General features: G+C 43.2%; 1 protein-coding gene and 1 long non-coding RNA gene across 3 annotated transcripts in view; one reads left to right on the top strand and one right to left on the bottom strand.

The window, feature by feature from the left end:
* Positions 1-980: 980 nt before the first annotated feature.
* LOC106842334 (uncharacterized) lies at positions 981-13,561 on the bottom strand. The gene is made up of 3 exons (XR_001400896.3): positions 13,423-13,561; positions 5,660-5,737; positions 981-2,187 (listed from the first exon to the last, which is right to left on the bottom strand). It is a non-coding gene; the product is annotated as an uncharacterized lncRNA (long non-coding RNA).
* Positions 10,351-15,703, top strand: part of MFSD14B (major facilitator superfamily domain containing 14B) — an 86,268-nt gene continuing 80,915 nt past the window's right edge. For both annotated transcript variants that reach the window (XM_044756581.2, XM_044756580.2), the window contains exon 1: positions 10,351-14,296. In XM_044756581.2, coding sequence (XP_044612516.2) covers positions 13,553-14,296 — 744 coding nt within the window. In that variant the 5' untranslated portion in view covers positions 10,351-13,552. The remainder of the gene's footprint in view (positions 14,297-15,703) is intronic.

Below are 15,703 nucleotides of genomic sequence, written 5' to 3'. Positions count from 1 at the left end.
CTTCCTTTTTACATACAAAAGTGAAAAAGGGAATCTGATAATTGGGATGCCCAAGGGCAGATGGGTTCATTAGACTCTGCTTTAGGGCTGTAAAGCATATGTCATTCATTCTTCCTGTAAAATTGGGTCAGGGTTGTCGTTCTTTAGTAAGACATACAGAGGTTTGGCCATTACGAAAAAAATCTGGAAACCAAATTCAACAATAACCAGCTAGACTAAGAAAACGTCACATTTGATGATTAGTTTCCGGCTTTGGGAAACTTAGGACACCATAAAGCCTAGCTGGATTTAAGTGTAGCCCTTGTTCTGATGCCAGATGTCTTAAATATTGATGAGAGTTTGGACAAACTGCAATTTTTCACTGGAAACTTTGTTTCCCTTTAAGGCTAAAAGCCTTAGCAAGTGGATGCTGTCTTTCCGTGAGGAGGTTTGGAAGGGAGAGCAAAGAAGCAAATCGTCCACATATTGCAACAAAGTAGAATCCCTAGGGAACTTGATATCATCCAGACCAGCAGTTAGGGTTTCTGAGAAATAAAAAGGGCTCTTGGTGAAACCCTGAGACATTACTCTCCAGGTGAATTGTTCTTCTTCCAAGTAAAGGCAAAAAGGTATTGGCTAGCTTCAACAGGAATAGTAAAAAATGCACTGCTTAAATCAATTACAGTAAAGAATTTGCTTTCAGTTGGGATGGATGTTAGGAAGAACAGGGTGTTGAAAGATAACAATGTTGTTTACTGGAGGTCTGGACAAACCTCCACCCTTGGCCCTTGGTTTTTCTCACAGGTAAAATAGGAGTATTACACCGACTAGAGCAAGTGATCATGAGGCCCTGAGCCTTGTAATCCTGTGTTATGGGCTTTATACCTTGAAGGGTGTTCTGTGCCATGTCAGCCTATCAACAACCAATGTGTCTGGATGGGCCCCTATGGTTCTTATTATGATTGCAAGATGTCCTTCAGCCATAACCATCAGGAAACTTTGAAAAAAATAACGTTTATTAGTTGTAAGACCTAGAAATTACACAGCACACATAGGGCCACACAGTGAGGTCATGGGGGGAGAGAGAGAGAGAGCATGTGAGCCTGAGGTTCTGCTTTTAATAGGGTCAAGGGTGGGGGCGTAGTAGTTTTACAGGCTCACTCTTCATTGGTGAATTTAAAACGTAAGAGCAGTAATTTAAAGCATGAGAAGAAAAAAAAATAGTCCAAGTGGTCAGTTATTGAAATCAATCAAGATCTCTAAAACAAAGGCCCCTCAGTGTGGGGAGGCGGCCTGGTTCTTTATCTAGTCCTGTGGCTGGCAATGTGTTTATTCAAGATAGCCCTCTTTGCCGTGGACGCCCCTTTGAAATGAATGCCTCAGCAATCAAACCTTAAGTCAGGCACTTGCATTACAAAAAGGAGAACCAAGGCTGCCGCTACAATCGACCCTGTGATGTGGAGGCGGCAGAGTCAATGGAGGACACTAACTGCTGGGTAGCTGATCTGTTAAAGGTCAAGAATAGGGCACACGGTAACCCAGAAAGTACACATCTAAATAGGATTACAGAAGCAAATCCTATCATAATTATACAGGCAATAGTCTGAAATCTAGTCGTTAGCTATTGTCCCAAACTTGAAAGGATCCTTCAATGAAGCTAAGTCAGCGATCTTGGGGGCCCTAGGAATCTGTTCAAAGATTTGCGTAATACTGGGAAATATTTTAGCATCTTGGGCCATCTGGTGTAAGTAGGTTTGAACCTGTCCTGAGTTGCTAGATTGCTCCATATCTCGTTGAACCAGTTTCTTAGTCCTGAGGTTAGATCAGTTAAGTTAAAGTTTGTGTCTCATTTTAGAGGTGGTGATGCAGGTGGGCTCCCAAAATTAGGCCTATGGTACAAGCAATCAGGTATTTAATAAGACGCATTCCTATGGAAACAAAAGAAAAACAATGGCTAATGATTGGAGATGACTATAGTCTAAGTTTCTGAGTTCTGAAGGCAGCCAGTTTTCTAGTTGTTAGGGTTGAAGCATCTTTTGCAGTTTGAAATGTCTCTGATGATGTCATCAGGTGTTCAGGTAAACTTTCCGAGTGGCTTACACAGCAACAGGCACAAAGATTGTCTAAATATGGGCTATTGTGGTGATTTCTCTTAAGTTTATATCAAGTTGTTCAGCTTCAGTTTGCAGAGCTTCAGGAAAATGGTAGCTTTATTTTTCAATGATTCCAAGTCAAAAGTGGGAGAAAAATTGGAAGTATTAGTTTGGAGAGTTGTAGCCAAATATTTGTGGAAACTGGAAGAATTCAGCATCCAGTCCAATTTACAGGTGGGAAACAAAACCTCAAAGGCAATTAGCAGAACTAGAATCTAATATCTACAGTGTGTATTAGAGTTTCTATTGAAACATTAGACCCAGATATTTTACAGCCTTGTAAAGTTAGAAGTTATCCTATAAGAAACTGATGAGTTTTCTTTTCTGTGGTGAGAAAACAAGGTAACACCAAATGTTACAGTTTGATTGCCCTATAGGACATTAACTAGAACTGCATCCAATTTAGCTATCTTATTTCATTATTCATTTTTGTTCTCATTCACTGTAACAATCCTAGTTTTTCAAATTCTCTTTTGAACTTACTTTATGAGTTCTCTTTCTTTTAAATTATTTTATTTTATTTTATTTTTTTGAGGAAGATTAGCCCTGAGCTAACTACTGCCAGTCCTCCTCTTTTTGCTGAGGAAGGCTGGCCCTGAGCTAACATCCATGCCCATCTTCCTCTACTTTATATGTGGGATGCCTACCACAGCATGGCTTTGCCAAGCAGTGCCATGTCCACACCCGGGATCTGAACCGGCGAACCCCAGGCCACCAAGAAGCAGAATGTGCGAACTTAACTGCTGCGCCACTGGGCCAGCCCCTATGAGTTTTCTTATCACTGAGATAAATGAAATATTGTTATGTGCTCACTATCTCTTTGGATGAGAAATAGGTGTTTAACATTTAGAGAATTACATGTTCACAAAGAAATATACACAAGTTCAAAGAAGGCGCAAGGAAAGTGTATGTGATGCAGAAGAGGAGATGAGGAAGACCTGGTGGAGAGGACACCTGTGTTGGGGGGAATGAGAAGAAGCTATTCCAGACAGAGGAGGCTCAGGTATGGGAACACAATGACAGGGGTGTAGAAGGATGCCAGATTATGAGGCTGAGAGGTGGGCAAACGCTAGATACTGAGCTATGCATATCATGCTAATGAGCTAGAGCCTTATTCTGCATAACAACAGGAGACCTTGAGGAATTTTTAGCAAGGAAGTGACACAGTAAGATGGATTTGTATTATTAAGACCAATTTCGCTTAAAGGGAGTATGCATAGGTGGAAGTGAACCCAAAGACAAAGACGCTAAACTCCTGAGAGACGAGAAGCATATGAACTAAGGCAGTGGCAGTAGGATTGAGCAGGCACAGAATGATTTGAGATTTAGAATAAGCGAAGCATGATGATTGCTTGGATGTGGGGGTGGAGAGAGAGGTAGGAGGTGAGAAAAGCAACATGTGATAAATTATTATGAGGGGGCGGCAAGGAGATGGAGTTGACCTATATCAGCAACAATTCCTGCTTTAGGCATAGAGATTGTATCAGGTGGCAGCATGTGCATATCCAGCACGTGAAACAGAGAAGTAGGAAAAGGAAAAAAGTCCTCACATTCCTAACTTTTTACATAGTTCACACACATTGTAGAATAAACTCTGTCTGCCTGGCTCACTCAAAATTCCATCCTTCCTTATGAAATGTTTGCCCACTCAATCTGATTCTGAATCATTGTAGAATGCATAACAGCTTAACATACTTTTTTTCAGAAGGTAAGTCACATTTGCCTTTTAGCCTAGTGCTGGATGGAATGCAAATTGAGAAGATTCAGTAAGGATAGTTCTCCATTAAAAAAAAGCCAACTAAGGTGAATCCTCTGAAACAACAGACAGATATAGAAATAAATACAGATATGTGTATACATGAGAGGGTCTAGAAGCATCAACACCTCAGTAGCAACAAGCATACCCAGCACTCAAACGTTGGTCTCTAGTAAAAGGAACCAGAAATGGCTGATGATAGGGCTGGGCTGAGAAAATTCAAGATAAGATGAACCTGGAGTATCTCGTAATGTCAGAAAGTAACAAAATTATGAAAAAAAAAAAAGATTTCTCAAAAGGACACAGGATAAAACCTGAAAGAGCTCCAAATTTGAACAACAAAAATAAATACCAACAGAGTTCTAGGTTGGCCCTTTTCTTCTCTCAATGCTCTAAAGACGTAGGTCCACCATCTCCTACTGAAAACTCGGCTGTCATCCTTATATTTGTTCTTTGTATATTTCTTGGGCTGTTTTTTAAGACTTTCTGCTAACTACTTTTAAGCAAACTGATTATGATGTGCTTTGGTGTAGTTTTCTTCATGTTTCTTGTGCTTAGGGATTGCTGAGCTTCTTGGATCTGTGGGTTTATAGACTATGAAATTTGTAAAATTTTGACCGTTTCTTCAAACACTTTCTATGCTCCTCGTCATTCTCCTTTGGGAACTCAAATTATAGATTAGGCCACTTAGAGTTGTGACACACAAAATGAGGCACTCTTCATTTTTCTTCCAGTTTGTATTTCACTCTGTTTCATTTTACATAGCTTCTATTGTTGTTTCCAAGTTCACTAATCTTTTCTGCTAAGTCTGAGCTGTCATTAATCCTATCCAATGTAATTTTCATCTTAGTCACTGTATTATATATTAATAACAATGCCAATAGAAACCACAGCAGGATTTTCCTGGAAATCTTCAAAAGATCTGTCTTTGAATTTGCAGATTCTTTCCTCTGTGTGATTGAGTCTGCCGTTGCCTCTACTGCACTTTTCATTTTACTTATTCTTCAATTCCAAAATTTGTTTGATTCTATCTCTTTGTTGAACTTCTTGTTTTGCTCATGTATTTTTTTCTTGATTTCATTGAGTTATCCATCTGTGTTCTCTTGTAGCTCAACAAACTTCTTTAAAACAAATATTTTGGATTATTTTTCAGGTGATTCATAGGTCTCCGTTTCTTTGTGATCCATTACTGGAAAAGTACTGCATTCTTTTCATGGTATCATGTTTCCTTGATTTTTTTGTGTTCCTTATAGTCTTACATTTGTTGACACAAATAACTCAAAACCAATCTATAAATCAAAACTGGGGCGAGTTTATCATGAGCCAAATGTGAGGAACAGATAGCCTGGGAGAGTCCTTCCACAAAGAAATGGAGCACTCCAAAGAAGTGGGAGTGTATAGAGTATTCATATACCATCAAAGAGCATGTATCACACATGATTGAAAAGTCCCTTTTAGGGGTTGGCCCAGTGGCACAGCAGTTAAGTGCACACATTCCACTTCGGTGGCCAGGGTTTGCCAGTTCGGATCCCAGGTGTGGATATGGCACTGCTTGTCAAGCCATGCTGTGGCAGGCGTCCCACATATAAAGTAGAGGAAGATGGGCACGGATGTTAGCTCAGGGCCAGCCTTCCTCAGCAAAAAGGAGGACTGGCAGTGGATGTTAGCTCAGGGCTAATCTTCCTCAAAAAAAAAAAAAAAAAAAGATAATGGACTTAGGAGGTCCCAACTCTTGTCCCCCAACAAAAACAACAATTTAACAACTACTTACCAAAAAATATAGCTCTGGGGAGCTCTGGAGTACAATGAAGAAGCTGTAGGAGCCCAGCAGAACAAAAACACAGGATGTCTGTATAGAAAAGCAGAGGAAGCATTTTACCTGTGACACCCATCTCCTGGTGCAGTAAAGTTAGGCACCAAGAAGGATCTTCTCAGCTGCAGCCTCCTTCACTGGGGGAAAAAGCAAGCAAGAGGAGTCCAGCAGGCTTCACCTGTGCTACAGACAGCTGCAGCTTTTGTCACTGAGGATACCCACACTATTGGCCAACACTGACTGCCACTGATGGAGGTGCCTGGAGTCTGTGCCACTATGCTCCCCAGAGAAGGAGCCACTGCTTGACCCTCTGGTGCTGGAGCCACTCCATCCTCCTCAGCCCAGCGCCATCATGCACACCCCAGATTCTGGTGCTGCTGTGCACATGCCCACATCCCAGACCCCACACACCTGTGCCCAGGACCTCAGCACCAAGAGGGATCCCCTCATCCATAACTATCCCCTGCAGAGGAAAGGCAAGCAGGAGAACCTCAGCATTCTTCACCAAGAACCCCAGCAGCTCTTGCTGCCATCATATACACCTGCAGCCATTTCTGCCAAGGACCTCCCAAGTCTTCACCAATGCTAACCTTAGTTGTTGCAGCTGCCCAGAGTCCACCCTATTACACACACACACACATACACACACACACTCACCCAGAGCTGGAGCTGCTGCACCTCACCCAGCCAGCACACTCACACCTAACTGTAGGTGAAGGTCTTTCATCAGGGAAGCCAGTCTGTATAGTCTGGAAGAGGAGACTACTCCTTCAAACATGCAGCCAATCAATATGATAAAAATGGCAAGCAATAGGATATATTGGAGTATATGAGGAAGCCACTTGGTGCAAAGCTGATTTGACCTAACCTTATTTTTTTCCAAAAGGGCCTGGTGTGACCATTGAGCATGCATTATTTATCTGCTTTAAGCATTTGCTATGTCCCAAAGGCAGGAACAAATGCCCTTAAGATAAAGGTGCAACTTCTCCCACATTAGCATTTCCTTAAGGATAAGCATCTCTCTCTAGACTAGGAATTGATTGCTGTGCTCACCTGTGACCACCCAGCTCAAGACAACTGACCTACTTCCTGCTGTGTCATCAATCACTGTGCCACAGGGCAATCTTGTGACTATTGTAAAAGGGATTTTTTTTTTTTTTTTGAGGAAGATTAGCCCTGAGCTAACATCCACTGCCAATCCTCTTTTTGCCAAAGTGGAATGTGCACACTTAACCGCTGCGCCACCAGGCTGGCCCCCATTATCTTTTCGACATCCATCTCCTATAACATCTTTTTTGAATTCTGAGTCCTAGTGAGTCATTGAACCTGATGGTAGTCTTGGGAACACCTGGCTCCAAATTGTACCATTAAATACCTGATTTTAGTGTAATGCAGCATTAAGTTTACCTCAATTTTAAAATCCAGCTTTAAGACTACATGATTAATTCATTTAAATGGAAAGAAACTCAAGAAAAAAATAAAACCAAAATGAGCAAACTCTTGGATTTCTCCCCTTAAAAAAAGAGCACAGGAAAAAGAACTGTATTAGCACATTCTGCTCTGACATAGCAATATCTATCATCAATGATCTAATGGCATCCTTATCTTGCAATAATTTTAAAATTTGCCTTAGTACAATCACACCTTGTTCTATATATATAGTCATGCGTTGCTTAATGATGGGTTCTGAGAAGTGTGTGTTTAGGCAATTTTGTCATTGTGCAAACATCATGGAGTGTACTTACACAAATCTAGATGGTATAACCTACTACACGTCTAGGCTATGTGGTACTAATCTTATGGGACCACTGTTTATGTGTGGTCTGTCATTGACCGAAATGTCATTATGTGGCACACGACTGTACTGCCAATGTTATAGCAAACTTCGGTATAGGTTGTGATAAAGAAAAAACAAAATTCAAAAACCTCCTTGTTCCCTCTAGAACAACTCCACTGGGAGTTATCTTAAGAAAGTGCCTATAAAATTTTCTATTTTATGGACCCAGGAATCAGAAAACAATACTCTAGCTCATAATGAGATAACTCTTGGATTTAATCACGTAATGACATAATCATTACAATTAAATAGCATGGCATAAAGCATGTATTTACCTTTTTGTTCAGATAACTGTTGAAATAAAACATTCATTCACAAAAGTAGACAAATCACAAGTATACGCTTGATGAATTTTCACCAAGAGTACACATCTGTGTACTCAACTCCCAGATCCAGAAAGACAACAGCCTTGTAGAGACCTCTATGATAGTGATACCATGACTTTGATCACCACAAATTAATTTTTCCTATTTTTTCAGTCATGCAAAAGGAATCACATTGTCTATATTCTTTTATGTCTGGCTTCTTTTATTCAACATCACCTTGTGAGATTCAATGATGTTGTTAAGAATAGTTGTAGTTCGTTCATTTTCATTGCTGTATGGTATTTCATTGTGTAAACACATCATGATTTATGAGATAATGCATATATTTTATTTTGAAAAGAATACATGGACTGCATTACGTTATACAAATTCCTTTGTGTAAAGCAAGTGTCTCAAACCTCAGCAAAACTCACATTTTGGACCGCATAATTCTTTGCTGTTCTGGACTATCTTATCCATTATAGGATATTTATCAGCATCGCTGGCCTCTTAGCAACCTCTCCCTCCCTGGAGGTCATGAGAATAAAAAACATCTCCAGACATTGCCAAATGCCCCCTGGGAAGCAAAATCACCCCTGGCGGAGAACCACTGGTTTCAAGAATGAGACAATTTTCTAGAATCTTGGGATATGTACATGTACCATTATAACATGTCTAATCTTTTAAAAAAAAAAAAAGTTGCTCTTGTTTTCACTTAAATTTAAGGATGTGAGAAAAAATAGTCTACCTAGTCATAAGCAGTGCAACAAATAGCAAAACCCCAAACTATTTCAACAAGGGAGGAAGTCTACATTAAAAGAAGTAACAAAGTCAAAGACTTCTGCAAAGTGTGTGTATTTCAAATATTACTCAACTCTTCCCACAGTCAGTGAGTGGAGACAGAGAATATACAGGAAGAAAGAAAAATAATAGAAAACACAATGAGAGCTACTCTGCTAAGAGCTTTACATTAATTATCTCAACTAATTATTTCAATTAATTATCTGTATGTACATATAAGTAAATGATATGCTTTATGTAATTAATATCACAATAATCCTAATAAGCTAGGTATTATTATCCCAAATTTATAATTGAGGAGAATGAGGATTAGGAAGGTTGAACAACTTTCACAGGGTTCCACAACCTGTAAGTGGTGAAACTGAGGTTCCAGCTCAAGTTGGTCTTTCAATTACTACACACTACCACTTCCTTCTGTTTATTTCTTAAAAGTTGGGAATTAAAGAACTGCAGGTTTTTACTGTTAGATATCTGATTCACATGAACCTCAACTGACAATTCCAGTTAAAGTTCTAAAACCTGGCATAGACATAGGTAAGAACTAGAGAATTGCATCCTAACCCTTGTTTATAATTCTTTCAGGTTGTCACTTGTTCCTTATGTACCTATGAATGTTTCTGCCTTCTAAAACATGATCAACAATACCCATTATACCGTATGAGTCTAGGAAAATGAAGTAGAAAAGACTCCCAGTTTCACAGTTTGAGGCCCTCCTTCTTAACTACGCTGTTTGAAACAGTATTATCTTGGTTTAATTCTACAAGTGTTTACTGAGCATCTCCTCCATTCTGGGCAGTGAGCAAGACCATGGGACTACAAAGATAAGTGAGAGAATTTCCTTGTTCTAAAGAAGTGTATGGTAGGCAGAATCCTAAGATGGTCCCCAAGATTCCTATCCCCTAGTGTGCACACGCTGCATAATCCCCTCCACTAGAGTGCAGGGAGGACCAGTGAATATGATGGGATGTCATTCTGTGGTCAGGCTACTAATCAACTGTCTTTGGGTTAATCAAAATAGAGATTATCCTGGATGGGCCTGAGCTACTCAAGTGAGCTTTTTACAAGAAGGTAATGTGTCAGAGAGATAATTGAAGGAGCAAACTGTTGTGGAGAAGACTCCATGGCAAGGACCTGAGAACTGCCTCTAAGAGCTAAGAGAAGTAGCTGACTGACAGTGAGGAAGAATATGGGGCCCTTAGTCACAGGACCACAAGGAAATAAATTCTAGCAATAACTTGAGGGAATTTGGAAGCAGATCTTTACTTAGTTGACCCTCCAAATGGGAGAGTCAGCTCTCTGACATCTTAATTTAAGCCTTGTGAGACCCTCACCAGAGGACCTAATTAATATGTGCCAGTCTCTTGACCCACAGACACTGAGATAATACATTTGTGCTGATTTAAGCCACTAAGTTTGTGGTAATTTGCCACGTAACAATAGGAAACTAATAAAAAGTATATAATTCATTATACATATATGTACTTTTTGCTTTTTTCTCCCCAAATCCCCCAGTTGCACATTTTTTTTTAATTGTGGGTCCTTCTAGTTGTGGCACATGGGATGCTGCCTCAACATGGCCTGATGAGCAGCACCCTGTCTGTGTCCAGAATCTGAACCAGCAAAACCCTGGGCCACTGAAGTGGAGAGTGCGAACTTAACCACTCAGCCACAGGGCCGGCCCCATATTTTTTTTATAGATTGGAAAATATGTCTATTTTTCTGATTATAAAAGTATGCTATTACATATTCATAACAAAAAATCAGAAATTTATATGAAAAAATATTCTTAATTCTAGAGCTAACTACTGTTAAGAGAAATACTTTCATTCTTTTTCTATTAAAGTTTTTAAAACGATTAAACAATAGTATTGTTTTATAATTTTTCTATGCTACAGTATTTTATGCATATTGTTCTATAATATTTTATGCATCTTTCAAAATCAAAGATAAAAAGGAGCATTTCCCAAACTTCACATCTGCAAGATACTAATCAATGTTTCAAGAATAAAAATTTATGTTCAAGTAAGTTTAGGAAACACTGCTTACTATATTCTCTTCTTGGAAAATCACGATACTCATTAGCATATTAAAACTTGAGGAAATCTGGCAACAAAAAAAGAAAACACTTTAATTTTGTCATTTAACACACAAAGTTATTTCCTACCAGAGGAAGACTCTTCCTCTTGCACACCTATTAACATCCTGAGGAGCATCTTTTCATTAATATGAATTCAAATGATAGAGATATCTTAACCACTCTTGGATGAAACAAGGTAACACACACATCTTTCAGTGAGCGCCATTACCCTCCTAGAGTCTAGGATGTTGAATTAAATTATGTGGAATCCCAGGTCTTTGGCCCCCATTAGTGCAGAATTAATTAGAAGGTAAAGATAAGGGTCTATTTAATTCCTATGGTATAACTATCAACATAATGCAATAAACAATTCATCTCTCAAAAATCACTTTTATGACTCTACAGATCAAGGGACCAGACCTCAGAGTGATATCATCAAATATTATTTACAGTGTTATATTTTTGGCAATGCACCTTAACTGGGATTTTCACAAACTGGTATATATTTGGAGGATAATCAGGAAAGATAACAGGTTCATCTTGGCATTTTAAACAAGTGGAATTAGACATTTCTGTATAGGTATAGAAGGCAGAACCAGAATCAAAGCATGGCTGAAACACGCAGGCAGTCTTTGGCTAAATAAAAGAACATAATTTCAAAAAATGACAGCTATTCATAAAGGTACTGGGTCTGTTTAACACATCCTCTTCTCTGGCTATATTTAAGTAGAGGGTAGGAGACAATCTTCTGGGGTAATTGCCTGCTCTCAATTCAGGGCTGGTGGCTTCTACAATACTGTCAGTCTCCTACTGCAACTAAAGAGTCTCCAGTCAAGGCCAAGAAAGCAGTAAAGTTCCCACAATAATGGACAGTCTAGGTAGATCACTTGAACTCAAGAAAAGAACTTCTGTGTTCCCACAGGAAGGGACAATTTTGGACATCAACGTGCTTTGGGAAGCAATGTCTGAACAGTGAGTGTAAATTAATCTGTAACTCTGTACCCCAAGTGCTATACACTGAATTGTGTCATCTCAAAATTCACATATCAAAACCCTACCCCCCAACATGATGGAATTTGAAAATGAGATCTTGGGAGGTACTGAGGTTTAGATGAGGTCATGAAGGTAGATGGGGGTAAGTCATCATGATGGCGTCAGGGCCCTTATAAAAAGAGACACCAGAGAGCTTGCTCTCTCTTTCTCTCTCATATGAGGACACAGTGAGGTGGCCATCTGCAAGACAGGAAGAGAGTTCTCATCAGAACCAGACCTGCTGGCATGCTGAGTTCAGACTTCCAGCATCCAGAGCTGTAAGAACTCAATTTCTGTTGTTTAACCCATCCAGTCTGTAGTATTTTGTTATGGCAACCTGAGCTGACTAAGACACCAAGGTTATACCAGCCTAAGGCATGAGAGGGTCCTAAGCCAGCAGATACACTATAGCAGGGCACACAAGAATCTTTAGGATTATCTATAACCTTTTTGCAACAAAACTATAAAATGCAAATCAATAATGAACTGATCAAATTTATCCTATTCTCCAGTAAGTCCACCTGGGTGACTTTAATAAGGTGGAAGACATAAAGTCTTTACGGTCTCAAGGTATTCATCTTCTTTTGAAGAGGCACCGGATACTCAAACATCTAACAGGAAAAAATATTCTGGGGGTCAGCCCCGTGGCATATCAGTTAAGTTCACGCGCTCCGCTTCGGTGGCCCAGAGTTCACAGGTTTGGATCCTGGGTGCAGGACCTATACACTGCTCATCAAGCCATGCTGTGGCAGGCGTCCCACATATGAAAAATAGAAGATGGGCACAGATGTTGGCTCAGGGCCAATCTTCCTCAGCAAAAAGAGGAAGGTTGGCACCAGATGTTAGCTCAGGGGTAATCTTCCTCAAAAAAGAAAAAAAAATTCTGAGTATATTTGTACTCCAAACTTGTGGAGCAGGTCCTACCTGTTACCTTACCTTTATAACTAGGCAAATTGCTTACCTTTTGAAGCTTAGGTTGGCGTCTGCAAAATAGGATGTAATATCTCACAAGGTCCTTTTGGGCCCATAATAATAACAACTAACATTTATGGAGCCAGTATTAGTGGTAACTGATTTCTGTACACCATCATCTTACCCAAAGTAAGCTATTGTCTCCATTTTATGGATGAGGATCGTGACTTTGAGTAATTAGTTCATAGTCTTGGTGTTGGTATCATCAAGTAGTTATGGATTAGAACGTGGGCTCGTATGCTTTTTAAGACTGCCCTTTGCACTCATCCCATGGTAAGCTCTCCATCAGTTTCTCTTTAGATTTTGAAACAGAACATCCTGGTTATTGCATATGGCACTCTTGCAGTTCAGGATTCCAGACCAGAGGGCTCTCTTCCTGTGGTCAGAACGTGCCCATCTATATATAGATCTTCCTCCACTTACAATGAAGTTAAGTCCGGATAAACCCATAGCAAGTTGAAAATATCGTTGAGTCAAAATTGCATTTAATACATCTAACCTTTTGAATATTATATCTCAGCGCACCTTAAACATGCTCAGAACACTTTCATTGGCCTGGCTGTGAAAAATCATCTAACACAAAGCCTATTTTAAAATAAAGTGTTAAATATCTCATGTAACTAATTGAATACTGTACTGAAAGTGAAAACAGAATGGCGTCTGGGTACAGAACGGTTTAAATGTATCGGTTGTTTACCCTCCATCGAGTGGCCGACTGGGATCCCACGCTCGCTGCCGCTGCCAGCATCCCGAGAAAGCATCCAACCGCATATCGCCTAGCCAGGGGAAAGATCAAAATTCAAAATTTGAAGTACAGTTTCTACTGAATGCATATGCTGTCGCACCATTGCAAAGCCGAAAAATCAAGTCAAACCATCCTAAGTCAGAGGCCCTCTGTACTTGCTGGGGGCATCAGGAATAGTCCGTCTGGCGGTTTGGCGCCCAACCAAGACCAGAGGCGCCATCACTGCAAAACTCCCCTTACACCTGAGACTCCCCTTGGCTCTGCTCGCCAGACTCAGGAAACAGAAAAGGGCACTGGGACCGCGGGCGATGACGTCGTCCCGGCGCGACGCCAGGCCCCGTGCCAAGGCTGCCGGGACGTGGGGGCGGGGCCTGAGGTGGGCGGGGCGCCGGGAGGCTTCCGCCGGCCGAGCCGGAGGCGGGAGCGGAGCCCGGGGCGGGGCCTCCTGCCGGGCCGGTTTGAGGTGCTGCGGGGCGGGGCGGCCTTGGCCTCCGGACCGCCCGTGGGGCCACTGAGGCCGCTGGCAGCCGCGACGGGTGGCCCCCCGGCTGCGCTCCTCTCCCCGCCTCCTGGGGTCCAGCCTCGGCCGTCCTCACAGCGCTCGGCGTCGCCGCTGGCGCCGCAGCCCGATCTGCAGGCCGCCGAGGGGCGCGGAGCCCATGAGGGCGCGGGCCCCTCCGCCGCCTCCGCGGCGTCGCCGTCGTCCCGGAGCGCCCCGAGCCGGCGCGGGCATGACCGCGGCATGAGCGCGGAGCCGCCGCCGAAGCCCGAGGCGGGAGCCATGCCCGGAAAGCGCGCGGGCGCGCAGGCCGCGGGCGGCAGCTCGGTGAGCGCGGGCGCCGGGGCCGGCGGCGGGAGGCTGGGCGGGGCCGGGTCGGAGCCGCCGGTCGGCCCGGCTCCGGAGGGCGGGAGGGAGGGTGCCCGGCCGCGGCCCGGCCGCGGCCAGCGCCCTTTTCCGGTCGGCCCGCATTCGCCACGACCGGGCTTCCTCGGCTGCCCAGCGGGCTCGACTTGAGGGGGGCGTTTCGGAGGCGCCGGAGCGGGGCGCGCGGGGCAGCGGCGCGGTGCGTCCAGGGCCTCCGCTCGCTGCGGGCCGCTGCCGCCGGCGGATTGGGCGAGCCTTCTCGGGCGTGTGCGGCCTGGGAAGCGGCCGGCGGACCGGGAAGTTGGCGCGGGGCTGGGCAGCGCCTGCCCCCTCCGCCGGCGGCTGAGGAGCGTTCGGGCGGCCTCTGGTTCCAGTTTTGCCGGAGGTTCGGGCGCTTCTGAAGCGCTGGTTCCGTTGGTGGCGCTCAGTTACTTATGATGGAACACCATGGAGAGTCTGTCATTTCTTTTCTTTTCCTTTTTTTTGAGGAAGACTGGCCCTGAGCTAACATCCGTGCCCATCCTCCCCCACTTTATATGTGGGACGCCGCCACAGCCTGGCTTGATATGCGGTGCTAGGTCCCACCCGGGATCCCCGCGGGGAACCGGGCCTCCAAAGCGGAAGTGCGAACTCAACTGCTGCACCCCCGGCTGGTCCCGCGAGTCTGTCATTTCTTAAGGACCTTATTTTGTTGGTCTATTTAGGACATAAAACGTAGAAACGCTGCAGTGAATAGAAAGTGTAACACCAAGGAAACGTTTTTCCAAAGAAAAGTAGAAATTTTAGGAAAATTAAACGTCTGCTTTCGGCGTCAGCGCTTTAGCTCCCATGATGTAGATTTGCGTTTAGAGAATGCTGAAGGTGACGTTCGGTGGTGTGAGTCCCGGCGGTGGACTTGGGGTCGCGGGCGGAGCAGGAGGAGCGGCGGGCGGAGCAGGAGGAGCCGCAGAGCTGGCGCGGTCCTGGTCCCCCAGCACCCAGGGCGCCGCGCTGGAGGACGGCGATGCTGCAGCCTCCCCTGCCCGCGTGCTGCTTATTTTTGAAAAAGCGTTAGGGGTTCCTCACTTCAAAGATAAGGTTTCTGGAAAGTGGGAAGTTTATCTTGGTAGGGGGAGGGAAATTCTATGGAGTTGTTTTTTCTCATTTTATGTTTGATTATGTAAAAAGTGGACTTGTCATCTTCTGTCACCTAAACACAACCAAACTGCTCGCTCTTCCTTCTGTCTTGGAGTTGATGGGCAGTAATTACTAACAGTGGCCAAGCTGGTAACCTGAGAGGTAGCCGCCTTCATCTTTCCCATACCTACAGCATCCAGGATGTTACTAAGTCTAGCCAAGTTTGCCAGGTAAAGATTTTAGGTTTTTATC

This window comes from Equus asinus, chromosome 23, assembly GCF_041296235.1.
Source record: "Equus asinus isolate D_3611 breed Donkey chromosome 23, EquAss-T2T_v2, whole genome shotgun sequence".
In the NCBI taxonomy this organism is placed as follows: domain Eukaryota; kingdom Metazoa; phylum Chordata; class Mammalia; order Perissodactyla; family Equidae; genus Equus; species Equus asinus.
Note: the sequence above shows the minus strand (reverse complement) of the source record. Positions and strands in the feature narration are given on the sequence as shown.